This window comes from Pteropus medius, unplaced genomic scaffold, assembly GCF_902729225.1.
Source record: "Pteropus medius unplaced genomic scaffold, Ma_sr-lr_union100, whole genome shotgun sequence".
In the NCBI taxonomy this organism is placed as follows: Eukaryota; Metazoa; Chordata; class Mammalia; order Chiroptera; family Pteropodidae; genus Pteropus; species Pteropus medius.
Window position 1 is genome coordinate 905,899 of NW_024345599.1, and position 14,274 is coordinate 920,172.

Below are 14,274 nucleotides of genomic sequence, written 5' to 3' on the forward strand. Positions count from 1 at the left end.
TAAGAAGTCTTCCTTAAGACTCTCTAAGAAAGGGCCTATGAAAGAGGGTTAGTTAGCATTGTATAGTTTGATAAAGACCAGGAAATAGCCAAGTCGAGACAATGTTGAGGTTTCAGGTACCTGTATAGCTTTGCTGTGTTGTTTATATTTCTGTTGTCCTGTAGGTAATTAGTAAAAAAAGAATCAAAGCAAAAAGGGCTTGTTTTCTAGTTTCAAGGGAGAGCAGAGAAGGTAAGTATGAACCTCATCTCTTTTCTCATTCTCTCTCTCCTGGGCTCTTTGACTTCCGTGACTACCAAATCTACATTTTCACATATAGTCTCTCTTCTCGAGGTCCAGCCCTGTACCTCCATCTACTTCCTGAGCCCAATTACTTGGATATGTTGTATGCAGTACAAACTCAAGAAAACTAAAACAAAACTTGCCTTACTTCTAAACCCATTTCTTCTCTTATAGTCCCTATCTCTGTCAGTACCGTTACTAGCCAGTCAGTTGTTTGACCTAAACATGTGAGGTAGACATCTTTGGCTTCACATTTTTCATCCTCTCCCTCAATCAGTTATTCAACTATGTCAGTTCTGCTTCTTAAACCTATTCTCTGTTCTTTCGTCTTGCTGCCCTGCTTTAGGCCTGCCCTGTAGCAGATTCAGCTAGTATGTGTATTCCAAACATGTGTTCCCAAACATTGTGCTTGGCCCTTTAACATAAATTATTTCATTTTCTTGACAACTTTGTGAGGTAGGCTATTTTGTAGATGAGAAACTAGAGGTATAGTTAGTAAATCTAGGTTGTCTTTTGTCTGGACTATTACAATAATCCCTCTTTCCTTTAAATTGTTTTCTTTGTTGATATTTAAAAGTAAGACATATGTGTAAAAAGTCAGAACTATATAAAAAAGTGTAAGTTGCCCCTCCCAATTCTACTCCCTAAGAGAAACCAATAATAAGGGTTTTTGTTCTAGACCTTTTTCTTTGCATACACAAATGTATAAATACTTTACCAAAGAAATCATTCAGTATTGCCCTACAACTACTTTTTTTCACTCAAGAATGTATTTTCATACAGATCTACCACATTTTTAATGGCTGCATAGTATGCTGTTATATGGAAGTATTATTTGGTTTAATGATGCCTCTATTAAAAAACTTTTTTTCCTCTGACAAATAATGTTGCAGTAACCCTTGCATGCACATTCGTGTGAATTATTAGGTAGATTCTTACAAGTGGTATTGCTTTGCTAAGATAATGCATATTTTATAAGTGTCTTGTACTACCAAATTGGACTTCCATCTGTCCTTTCAATCAGTCTTTCATACATACGTAGAGTGATCTCTGTAAAATGAATTTGATCATGTGATTGCCCAACATCAAAAACAAAGCAACGACATGATGTTTGATGGATTTCTATTGTCTATATAATGGATTTTAAAATTCTTAATTGTTAAGAGTATTTGAGAGTTATATAATCTGGCGCAGACCTCTCTCTCCTACCATTCACCTCCCACCAACATATACTTTTCTATAAGGCAAAATCCACCTATCCCATTAAACTTTCCATATATATATAACTCTCTCCCCTCTCTATGCAAGATAGAATTAGTTATTTCCTTCTCTAAGTTCTATAGCACTTAATTTATTATTTCTCTCATAACACTTAGTACATTGTACTGTGTTTATGTATATCTGTCTCCCCTAGCACTCTGTGAATATTTAAGGACAGGAACTGTTTTATTCATCTCTGTATCACCAGCACTTTGCATGATGCCTGTCAGAGTGGGTGCTCAACAAATATGCGTATAATGAGTTAAGATGTCCTTGAGGTAGTGTTAGCAATAAGAAATTTGGGAAATAGAATAGGTGGTGGAAGTTTTTCCGTGTAGCAGAAAGCTGACTGAGTCCTGGTCTGTAAAAGAGAAATTGGCCTCAACTGGCAGGAGTCCCCATGTTGTTTTCTCCTCCACGTCAGAGACCAGTTGTCTGATTATTTGTGTTTAATAGACTTAGGACTTCAAAACATTTAAAGTATTGAAAATTGAATGATTGAGGATCTGTTTGGCGGAGGAGGAGTTTGACTCAGCTGTTCTGTGCCCTTTCCCGACAAAGGTGCCTATGCTGAAAGACCCAACCGTTTCCCAGGGTCATGAATAAGTTTTTCTTTTTGAAAAATCAAAGCCTCTTTATTTTCAGGGCAAGATTCAGGTGGGAGTAGGAATGGTAAATAGGTCAGATACTTCTATGTTGTTTCTTTAGCCTGGCTAAAGGGGAAAGTGGCCTACTGAAAGGCTCTAGGGCTATTGGCATATTCTGGAGTAAATTATCTGTATGAAATTAGTTCTTACCTTATTTCAGGCAACTCTGGTAGCTCTCCTGGTCTGGTCACTTTGAAGAAAGAAGAGTAGAAGAAACATAGAATAAGTCATGTCGGAGATCCTCGACCTCTCTTTTCTGTCTGAGGTGGAAAGGGATTTGATCCTCAGTGTTCTACAAAGAGATGAGGAGCTCCAGAAAGCAGATGAGAAAAGGATTAGGTAAGAGTCCCAGAAAAAACACTGGTTCCCAGGCCTTTGACCAATGGTATCTGGACTTTTCCTTATACTTTTTATCTGACTTTCAGAGGAACAGTGTATACAGTTTACAACCCATCATTAGGTCAGGTTGGGCTCTGAGATTGTTGCTTTCACAGAACTTACAGTCTTACTGTCTCTACCTCCACAACCCCTCTCCAACCCGTGCAGATCCTGAATCTACTTGTACTTCTCTTTTGGGTCTTGGCAGGCGATTGAAGAATGAGTTACTGGAGATAAAAAGGAAAGGGGCCAAGAGGGGCAGCCAACACTACAGTGATTGGACCTGTGCCCGTTGCCAAGAGAACCTGGGCCGTTTGACCCCTAAGACCAACACTTGTCGGGGTTGTAATCACCTGGTATGCTGGGATTGCCGTATCCAAGAAAGCAATGGTACCTGGAGGTGCAAGGTGTGCATGAAGGAAATGTGAGTGTCGCCTATGGCCAAGTAGAGAGAGAAAATGAGACCCTGGCTCTGGTGAGAATTTCTCCCCTCAGCCTTTGTTGGATGAATAACAAAGGCCGTTCTTTAGCCATCTGTCATTTTCTTTTATTCCTTTTCAGAGAGCTAAAGAAGGCAACTGGAGACTGGTTTTATGACCAGAAGATGAATCGCTTTGCTTGCCGCACAGGCAGTGAGATAATCAGGATGTCCCTGCGCCACAAAACTGCAGGTACTGGACCTTTCTGGAGGTGGTTCCTTGAGGTGTTTGAACTCACTGATAGAACCTCTGGTGTGGAACCCTCACGTATTCTTGCCTCTATGGGCTCAACCTGTTTGTGGGAAATATAAGGAATGTATTGCCATCCCTTCTGCAAGTGTGATGCGTTTCCCTTCTCTCCCTCATCACCACCACTCTGCCATGCATTTGTTTGTTTTGAAGTGAATAAAAGAGAGACAGTGGGACAGTCCTGCCTTCATCAGTCACAGATGGGTGACATCTGGCCAGGAAGAAAGATCATTCAGGAGCAACAGAAGGCATCCAGGTAAGAACCACACAATCATTTAAAGAAATGCTACACATCATTTTAATTCTATTATGTTTTACTTCTGTTTATAAAATAATAGGTGTTCATAATAGGAAACACATATTCATTATTAAAAATTTAACCAGTATAGGAAACAGTAAAGAAAGCAACAGAGCATCCAAATTCCTACTACCCCAGTATTCACATTATGTGAAAATTATTTCAGTTATCTTTTGTGAAAATATAGAGATGGAGAGATGAGTGAATAATAATATATTAAATTAAAAGCATTCTGTTTAATTTTGCTTGGATTTAGCAGAATAAAACACTGAAATACACAGTTGAAGAATTGAGAATCTTCAGACAAATATTTACCATAAGAGGTATTAATCATTAATACCCCTCTAAGCTTAAGAAAAAAGTATTATGAAAACATCGAGCAGATAGTCACTTTTTTCTAATGTCTTTTTGTTAAGAACCGTTTCGAGATACAATTCACATACCATAAAATTCAACCCATTTGTGGTGTACAATGCAGTGTTTTTTAGTATATTCACAGAATTGTGCAACCATCACCTCCATTGATTTTAAGAGTTTTCATCACCTTGAAAAGAAACCCTGTACCCTTTAGCTATCACTCACCCCAACTTCCATCTCCTTCTGTATCCCTAAGCAATCACTGTTCTACTTTCTATTTCTATATGTTTGCCTATTCTGGACATTTTACTTAAATGGAATCATAAGATGTGGTCCTTCTTACTGTCTTCTCTCACTTAACATAATGTTTTAAAGGTTTATCCATGTGGTAGCATGTATCAGCTTTTCATTTCTTTTTATTTCCAAATAATATTTCATTATGTGTAGATATCACATTTGTTTATCCATTTTCTCTGTCCGTGGACATTTGGGTTGTTTCCACTTTGGGGTTCTTATGAGCAATGCTGTTATAAACATTCATTATGAATTTTTGTTTGGACTTAAGTTTTAATTTCTCTTAGGTAGATAGATGCCTAGGAGTAGAGTTGCTGGGTCAAACAATCATTTAGTCATTTTTAAATCTACCCGTTTCAATATTAAACATTATCCGTGGACTCTGCTATGAAAGGAGATTAGATTTCTTACACTTCCAACTTTTTCCCTTACTCCCAATTTTTATTACTCAAATTATTTTTACTTTGTCAGGACTTATGTCATTTGCATTGTTATGCTGTCAGATCATCTGCCTGTTATATCTATTTGTTTAGTTTTAGTTCATATTTAAAAGAATTGTATGCTTAACTGGCATACCATGGTTCTCTGTATTTATGAATTCTTTGATTTATTTCTTAATTGTCTGGATTTTATTATTGAGAAGTTCCTTCAAGAAGGGCTCACAGGTGCTATTTTTATTTCATTCTTTCATGTTGAGAATGTCTGCCTAGTGCCTTTATACTTGAACAGTATCTTGGCTAGATATTATATTCTTGGGTCACACTTTCTTTCCTTCAGAATGTTGTAGAGATTAGTCTATTATCTTCTGCCACTGAATGTAACTGTGAAGTTATCTGAGTCTAGCTAGCCTCTCGTTTTTCTCCCTTACAGGTGATCACTGTGTGTGTGTGTGTGTGTGTGTGTGTGTGTGTGTGTGTGTGTGTGTTTCTGGATATGTCTGACAAATACTTTTTTTTTTTCTTGAAGTTTAGTAACTTAACAAGGATACGTCTCAGTGGTGTATCATTTTCCCTAATATGTGGTGTACCCTTGATGAGTTGTTTTTTCATTGCTGGAAATTTTTTCTGTACTGTATACTCTGAACTCTTTTTCTTTTTTATTAGTTAAGTTCTCCACCCCAGGGACATTGAAATATTTATTCTCCATTTCTGTCCTTTTCTTTTACTATTAAATTCAGAAGAAAAAGAGAAAGATGAAAGCAATTAACGATTAGCCCAACACTTTCTTCTGTGCTCTTACTTTGATTTTCAGTCATTTTCTTTGTTTCCTCCTTCCCCGGTCCCTTTCCTTTCTGCTGTATATAATTTACAGCAAATATATTTGAATGAATTATCTTGTTTAGGTTTTAGTTTGTTCTTTGCTCTTAATCTTCCTTTTCCTCTAATTTTGTTGCTTTATCATCCTGTAATGAATTCTTGCATTTTATCTAATCTATATTCTTATCAAATTCCTGTGCAGTGTAAAGGCTGCTTATTTTCCTAGGGTTATATTCTACTCCAGAATGAGTTATTTGTTCATTTTTCAAGTTGTTTCTATTTTTCCCTACCCCATGCCATATTTATATATCTACCAGACCATTTGTTTTTATTTTATTCATGTTTAACATCTGAAGGTTTGCCTGTATCTTTTGTTTGCTCTGATCTAGTGTGTGTGAATTCTTGACAGTCTTCTCATCTCGACTTGAAACAATTTAGCTTTCCCTCCTGCACCTAAGTACACTTCAGTTTAAGGATAGAATATTGCTTTCTATATACTTCTTTTTTTGTAGCCCTGCAAAGGGGCAAAAGGCAACTTTGGGGTCCTGGGTTTTGGTGTCCTAAAATTCTCTTATGTCTCAGCTCACTTAATTCAGCTCTGGATGTATCCTCTAGTTCATACCAGTGCCCTGAGAGATGATATACCCCAGCTGTCTTGTCTGCCTCTGTTGGGGTCCCCAAGGGCTACCTGGGACTACACATTTTGAGTACTTTGTTTTCCTTGACATCCCAGGACTGCCTACTCACTCACTTAGTCTTCATATCTCCACATTGGAAGGAGTTTTGCTGAGCTAAATCTCTTCTGATTTCATAGCCATGTTTTTTGTTTTTTAACTTTATGGCTTGAGGCTTTACTCCTTTCCTTATTTGGTTGCTGCTGGTGAATTTTAGGCTTGTTATTTGTGTTTTTTTTTTTCTAAGTTTCCCTCAGCCAAAGACAAATAACTTTATCATGTTTTATATGACTGTTGAGAAGCAACATAGAAGTATATAACATGAGTAACCACACTGCTTCTGCCACAGACAATTATTGTAAATAGTTGTTAATAGTTTTGGTGTATGGACTACCAGACGATCTAAATGTACATATGTGGGTTGGATTCTTAAATGTTTAACTTATTTTTTTTAAAGGATTATACTACATGCACGTTAAGTGAAAAAAGTGAAGGAGAAAGAACTTTAAAAACTCAATAATACAGATAATCCAATAGAAGATGGGCAAAAGATTTGAACAGACAATATACAGATGTGAAATACGCACATGAAAAGACGTGCGACATCATTAGTCACTTCAGAAACGCAAATTAACATCACTAAAAGGTAGTACTGTATACCCACTAGGATGGCTAAAATTAAAAAGACCGGCCATACCAATTGTTTGTGAAGAGGTAGAGCAACTGGAATTCTTATGTGCTGCTGGTGGGATTGTACAGCGGTGGAGTCATTTTGAAAAGAACAGTTTAGTAGTATCTTAACAAGTTAAATATGTGTCCACCTTGTGATTCAGGCATTCCATTCCTAAGTATTTGCTCAAGAGAAGTGAAAGCATATGTCCACACAAAGTCTCGTACATGAATGCTCATAGCAGCTTTATTTGTAATAGCCAAAAACATAGAAACGATCCACATGTCTATAAACAGGTGAAGGGATAAATTCGGGTTTGTTTAAACAGTGGAATACTACTAAGCAATGAAAAGGAGTGGACTACTGATACATGCAACAACATGGATGATCAAAATAATCATGCTGAGTGAAAGAAGCCAAACCAAAAAAAAGACGACATACTCTATGATTCTGTTTGTGTAAAATCCTAGAAAATGCAAACTAAATTTTAGTGACAGAAGCTGGATAGATTATGAAGTACAAGGAAAGTTTTGGTAGTGATAATGTGTTCACTAACTTAATTGTAACGGTTTCATGAGTGTATACATAGGTCAAAACTTATCAAATTGCACACTTGCCCATCCGTGTAAGTTATGTTTTTGTAAGTTATAACTCAAGGTGTAAAAGGAAAAAAAAAACAAAAAAACAAAAATATAATATCAGTATTTTTCCATGTCACACTAAGGGTGTACCTTATTCTTTTTGCTATCTGTATAGTGTTTCCTTGTATTTATGTACAGCAATTCCTTAAATAACGTTGTTTTGTTCAATGTCATTTTGCTATAATGTTGATGAGAAAAAATTGATTCTCAACCAGCGCCACTGTGTGGCATTTGCACATTCTCCCCATGTCTGCGTAGATTTTCTCTGGGTACTCTGGTTTCCTCCCATGTCCCAAACCTATGCATGTTAGGTTAATTGGCTAACATTAGTGTTTGTGTCTAAATCATTCCAGTGTGAGTGAGTGTGTGCGTGTGTGTGAGTGCACCTGTGATGGAAGGACATCCTGTCCAGGGTGGGTTTCTGCCTTGCACCCTGAGCTGCCAGGACAGGATTCAGCCACCTGTGACCCTGAACTGGAGTAAATGGGTTGGAAAGTAATGACCTAACTTGTTTTTATTAATCTTTTTTAAATGTATATATATAGCTCACATTTATTTCATTGTTTAAAATTAGAAGTGTTTTGGGTCTCTATTTAGAAGTTTGGTGATGTTTTTGTGATCAGAAATATGCTGTAGGAACTTAACTCTTGTTTATATCAATTGGCCTGTGGTAAAGTTGGTTTCATTATATGTCATTTCACTTTAAGTCACAATTTCCAAGAACAATCGATGACCTGAAGTGAGAACTTACCGTACTGTGATTTTATCCACACAGCCTTGGGTGGGTGACTCCTATGTTCTAGGTGATGAGGCCCCCTTTTTCCTTTGTGGATAAGAATAAGAATGGCTTTTATTTCCTGAACCTGATTAACATATCTGACATCATCGGTCAGAATGTAATATCTGAAATCTACTGCTTCTGGCTGTCTATAACCTCTTGCCTTTTTGGACCCAGAAACCTCTTATTTATCTTAAACATAAAAACAGATTAAGTGGTTATAAATGATCTTTTTCATAGAATTATGGAGCCTCAGAGATAATCTAATTCAATCCCCTTATTTTTACAGAAAAGAAGGCGGGATAAATGATTTACCTGAGATCATACAGATAATTAGAGCCCAGGACTCCCATCTCTTAGTTTATTATTTACTGCACAGATGTCGAATAATTGCCTTTTTGCCCTAGGGTTGTTTATATCAGCTCTGGATCAGTACGTATTGATCTTTAGGAAAAAATACAGGCAGGAAACACTCTCCATGGGACATTGTTAAACTAGCTCTCTAGAGGAATGGTTCCATTTTGGGTTCTTTATTCTTTGGAGCAAAGGGGGAAAATAATGATTCTGAAGTAAAAATGAATTCAAGCTCCCTGTTATGTCTTGGACTATAAAGCTAACACATCTCTTAAGAAATGACCTCTGTTTTACCTCTTGCATGCTCTAGGATTTTAAACCCTACTGTTTGTTTTCATAGAGCCATCTCAAACATCATGTGATAACTTGGAAAGTTTATTCTTTACTGCCTAAGATATCATAGATTTTTGTTACTTCAGTCTTTGTTCATTTATTAATTAATTCATTTGTTAACAAATATCTATGAATGCCTACTATTTGCCAGGCACTGTTTTAGGCAATGGGACACACTAGTGAATACTAGTGGAGGACACAGACAATAAATAATCAAATAAATATATTGTATATCAGATGTTGACAAGTGCTATGGAGAAAATGAAGTAGACTAAAGGTATGGGGGTGGGGGAGCCAGGAAAGCATGTATATGTACATATGCTGGTTTATTTAGGATAGCCGGGGAAAAATCTTAATAATAAAGTGACATTTGAGCAAAGACATGAAGCAAATGAGGGAGCAAAACCCTGAGAGTATGTGAGGGAAAAGCATTCTAGGCAGAGAAAGCAGCAGATATAGAAGACCCTAAGGTGAGTTTGTGTTTGGCATGTTTGAGTAATCTGGATCTGAGTGAGAAAGAAGGTAGTGGTAGGAGATGAAGACAGAGATGGGGGGGGAAAGCATTCTCATGTGAGAATTTATTGGCCCTTGAAAAGACTCTGAGTTTTACTCTGAGTGAGAAGGAGGACTCTGAGTGACATGATATAATTTTTTTAAATTGAGGTAAAATTCACATAATATAGAATTAATTATTTTCCATTTTTAAAGTATACAGTTTAGTGGTTTTTAGTACTTTCAGAATGCTGTGCAACCATGACCACTATCTAATTTCAGAATATTCTCATTACTCTCAAAAGATAACTGGTACCCATTAAACAATCACTTCCTATTTCTCCCAGCCCCTAATCTGCTTTCTGTCTCTATGGATTTGCCTATTCTGGATATTTAATATAAATGGAAGCTTATAAAATGTGGCCATTTGTATCTGGCTTCTTCACTTTGCATAATGTTTTCAAGGTTCATTCATGTTGTGGCATATATCAGAACTTCTTTCCTTTTTATTGTCAGTACTATTTCATTGTATGCATACACCACATTTAGTTTATTCATTTATCTGCTGATAGACATTTGGATTGTTTTCACCTGTTGGCTAATGTGAATAATGTTGTTACGAACATTTGTGTACAAGGTTTTACGTGGCTATGTTTTCAGTTCTCTTGAGTATATACCTAGGAGTGGGATTGCTGGGTCATATGGTAATTCTATATTGGAGTCATATTTCAAAAGCTCATTTTGGCCCTCGCGTTGAGATCATATTGCCTGGGGAAAATGGCAGAAGAAGGGTTTAGTGAGGAGGCTTTTGCAACCATCCTGGAGCTAGATGATGGTGATCTGGACAAGAGTAATGGCAGTGGGAGGGGGTGGAAACTGGTCAGATTCTAGCTATACGTTGAGGATAGAGTCAAGAAGATTTTTTAACACATTGGATTTGTATTGTGGGAAAATTATGGGCATGAAGGATGATTCTTAAGATTTTTGACCTGAGAAATGAAAGGAGGGAGTTGCCATTTGGTGAAATTGAGGGAAGAGCAGGTTTGGGGAAAAATTAGACCTTTGATTTTGGGCTTGCTGTGTTTGGGACATCCAAGCAGAGATGTCAAGTAGGTTCTTGGAAATATAAGTCTGGAATTTTAGTGAGAGATCAACTTAGGAGTTATTAGTTTGTAGAGAATACATAAAGCCATGAGACTAGATATGATCATTGAGGAATAATTCCAGATAGTGAAAAGAAGCAGTCCAAGGAATAAGCCTGGGTACAATCCAAAGATTAGAGGACTAGGAGATGAAGAAAGACCAGAAAAGGAGACTGAGAAGGAGCAGCCAGTGAAGTCAGAGGACCAGGAGAGTTTGGTGTTCCGGAAGTCAAGTGAAATTACTCAAGGTACTTGAGGAAGAATGATTTTGTTTCCTTTTCTTGCTGCTCTCACAAATTCCTTGAGGGAAAGGGCCCAGGAATTGTGTCCTTCACATTAGAGATGAGTTCTTCTCTATTCAATGCCGAGAGTCATCTTTTATTAAGCTGAAAAAGAATTCTGGTCTTCTGAATACTGTCTTCAAAACAAACTGCTTATTTATGTATATGTTTTAAGCCCCACTAAGAGCGTTACGTCAATAATTCAGTCAATGAATTCAAGCCGAGTACCTATCCTATGTTAGTTTCTCTCCTAGGCATTGGGTACACAGCCCTGAACAAGATATATGGTCACTGAACTCATTGAACTCAGTCTAATGGAGAAGGACATTAAACAAATCATTTGTCCAAATTATCGAACAAATTAAATAATTTCTTTAAAAGACATAAAAAAAATGATTGTATATATAATGACTTCTACCAAGGAATCAGGGTGCTTTAAGAGCACATAGGAAGGTTACTAATCCAGAGTTGGAGTGGGGGCATGGTCAGAGAGATCTGGAGGGACATATAAGGAGAAACCTGAAGAAGGTATAGATTTAGCCTGATGAAGAAAAATGGCCACTGTGAAAAGAACATCTCAGGCAGAGAAAAGAGGGAAGAGGGAGAGCTTTGTCATATTCAGGGAACCCAGAGAGCTTCATCATTCTGGAATGTAAAGTATAAGGAAAGGTGGAAGGTGAAAGATGAGTCTGGAGAGGTGAGCAGGGGTCAAATCATAAGGATTTTCTTGACATACTGAAGAGTTTGAGCTCAATCCTAACAGCAAAGGGGAACTGCTGAACAGTTTCAAAAATACTCAGATATTTATGTTAGATCACTTAGGCTATCGTTGTGAGTGGGTTGGAAAGAAGCCTGACTCCCGACAGGAGAGCCCACCTCCTTTATATCTTGGCTCTTGGGTTTTATTCTAGTGTGCCACTTGAAGTGCCTAAGGTGAAAACTGGAAAGAGTGAGCTGGAGGCTGAGCGTGAGAGTCTGGATAGCTACACAGCTGACTGGGATAGCACGTCCAGGTGAGATCCTCCCCAGTCCCTGCATGGACACTCAACCTGAGTTCTCATTTTGTTCTCTAGCATCAGGAAGCAGGGCTCCTATGCCTTCAGCATACCTGATTTTTCTCCTCAGTAAGTTGAATGAAGTCCTTTCTCTGACCTTGCCGCAAGTCTTCACTTGCACTTCTGCCATTGGCTCTGAGCACAGCTTTCTGCAACATGCTAACTTCCACAGGCTGCTGTGCCTTAGAGGAGTCTTCCTGGACTAGCAGCAACTGATGCTGCTGTCCTCTAGAAATGGGGGTGTGTGTTTGTGTTTGTGCACACTTGCTTATCTGATCATTTGAATTCCTTCAAGGTAAATCTGATGTGAAATTTACTTTCTGGATTTGTTTACTACAATGACCTCAAGCCAGTGGCTATCCTTCCATAAAGCTTGGGTCCCTAAATAGAAGGGAAATGGGAGGAGGTGATTTTGTTATAACTTTTGTATTTGCCTCAAGGAGAGACTCTCTGGATAAATCTGACCTCTTTCCAGAATGGAAGAAGATGTCTGCCCCCAAACCTCAAGTAGGAAAGGTAAACTTTAGATATTAGTCTCTCTCCTTTCTTCTCTCCTCTTTTCTTTCTCAAGAAGATTTTAAATCAAGGATTCAACTAAACAAATTCTAGTTCAGATCCCCTTGGGAGCCTTTTCTAAGGTTTTGGTTGAAATGTGAGAAAATAGGTTTTGTACTACTTCCTAGGATTAAATTAAATTCCTAAGAATAGTCTTTCCTTTAAGATTTTCATAGTTTAGTGTAAGTCTGAGCCTTATTCTTTTTGTGGCTATTCTTCCTCGCTCCATCCATCTACCTACCCAACTGCTCTTTTTCATTTCCTAGGAAACTCAGCCTGGGGGTCCAAATGTGGTATTTGTTGATGAGGGTGAAATGATATTCAAGAAGAACACCAGAAAAATTCTCAGGCCTTCAGGTAGCTGTTTTCCCTTCATGGCCTTTAGAAATTGAAGTTCTGAGTACCTTTGATGGGTTCTTGGTATGGAGAAGAGGAAGAGGTCTCTTTTGATTTGGGTTTTTGATCTCCCACTCAGAATACACTAAATCAGTGATTGATCTTCGCCCAGAAGATATGGGTCATGAAAGTGGCTCCTTGGGAGACAGAAGCAAATCTGTCCCAGGCCTCAGTGTGGATATGGTAAGTACCCTTGGTCACTATATCAAATGTTATATATTTAGAGTTGCCTTTGGTACCTGATACTCTCAATCAACCTGTTTAATTCTTTAGAAAAAGGCAACATTAATCTCGATTTCCCCAAATTTCTAAAATATATCTGGTTGCTGAATTGCTTAAAGAAAAAAATTGTCTTACACTGTATCTTTTATCTTCCAATACATTGCTTGATATGTAGTTGGAGGCTCAAATAAATATTTATTTTGATTAAAATGTAAAGGGATGGCTGGGTTGGGACAATCAAATAGGAAAGAGATATTCTTATTCTTTGATATTTGAGAAATTTGGTTGGAATATAGTTTGGAAGCCTAAATGGGGGGCGGGGAACATAAAAATAGGGATACGTACATACATGTACACATGACACCTCGGAGGTAAGCAATTATGGCTCCTACTAAAGGAAGGATATTTATCTTTGAACTTTTTCTTATTTTTATTAATTCTGAATCTATATTTATTGTTCCAGGAAGAGGAAGAGGAAGAAGAAGACATTGACCACCTGGTGAAGTTGCATCGCCAGAAGCTAGCGAGAAGCAGCCTGAGAAGTGGCTCCTCCATGGTAAGTTCTGTTAGCCCTGTTCCTATAGAAATATTGGGGTAATGGGGAGAAAGGAGGTGCCTCCCTGGAGCAGTGTCAGGACCTGGGGAAATCATCCTAGTCACTCTTTCAAGGTATGTGAGATGCATTCGTTCCTATTCTCAATTTAGATTGTGGTTGCTTAGTCTTAGTGCACAGCTGGGTGACTTCCTCAGCCTATGCCCTAGAGGTTCTTCTGTCAGGTAATTAGGGCTAGAGTCATGCATCATTGTAGTTTTGTGAACAGTAACCTGGAACTTCTCCCTTAAAGAGTTGCCCAGGCCATAAAAGTAAGCAAGATCAGATTTGTTCATCAGTGCCCACCCCAAATCTCACATTTGAGGACAGTGGATGTCATGAGAAGGGCCCTGGAAGGGTTAATTAGCATCAGGGTATGATAAAAGAGCAACAGTACCAATCAGAATCATGATGTTAAAGGGACATTTGAGAATCAGGGCCTAGTTGTGTCATAAGCATGAAGAATGATGTTTAGGGGGAACAAGAGTCAGGAACCAGGGTCATTTGTTCCCGCTCTCATACAGGAAGAGAATGGCAGGCTTGCAAAGCTGATCACTACCCGAGAGGAAGATGTCTTTTTAGTTCTGGT

General features: G+C 37.9%; 1 protein-coding gene across 4 annotated transcripts in view; it reads left to right on the forward strand.

Annotated features, from left to right (window-relative positions):
* SYTL4 (synaptotagmin like 4) overlaps nt 1–14,274 on the forward strand; it is a 67,287-nt gene that overhangs the window by 39,818 nt on the left and 13,195 nt on the right. For all 4 annotated transcript variants that reach the window (XM_039874020.1, XM_039874021.1, XM_039874022.1 and 1 more), the window contains 9 exons: nt 2,350–2,528; nt 2,776–2,991; nt 3,129–3,238; nt 3,449–3,551; nt 11,777–11,878; nt 12,361–12,436; nt 12,742–12,832; nt 12,951–13,054; nt 13,557–13,649. In XM_039874020.1, coding sequence (XP_039729954.1) covers nt 2,419–2,528; nt 2,776–2,991; nt 3,129–3,238; nt 3,449–3,551; nt 11,777–11,878; nt 12,361–12,436; nt 12,742–12,832; nt 12,951–13,054; nt 13,557–13,649 — 1,005 coding nt within the window. In that variant the 5' untranslated portion in view covers nt 2,350–2,418. The remainder of the gene's footprint in view (nt 1–2,349; nt 2,529–2,775; nt 2,992–3,128; nt 3,239–3,448; nt 3,552–11,776; nt 11,879–12,360; nt 12,437–12,741; nt 12,833–12,950; nt 13,055–13,556; nt 13,650–14,274) is intronic.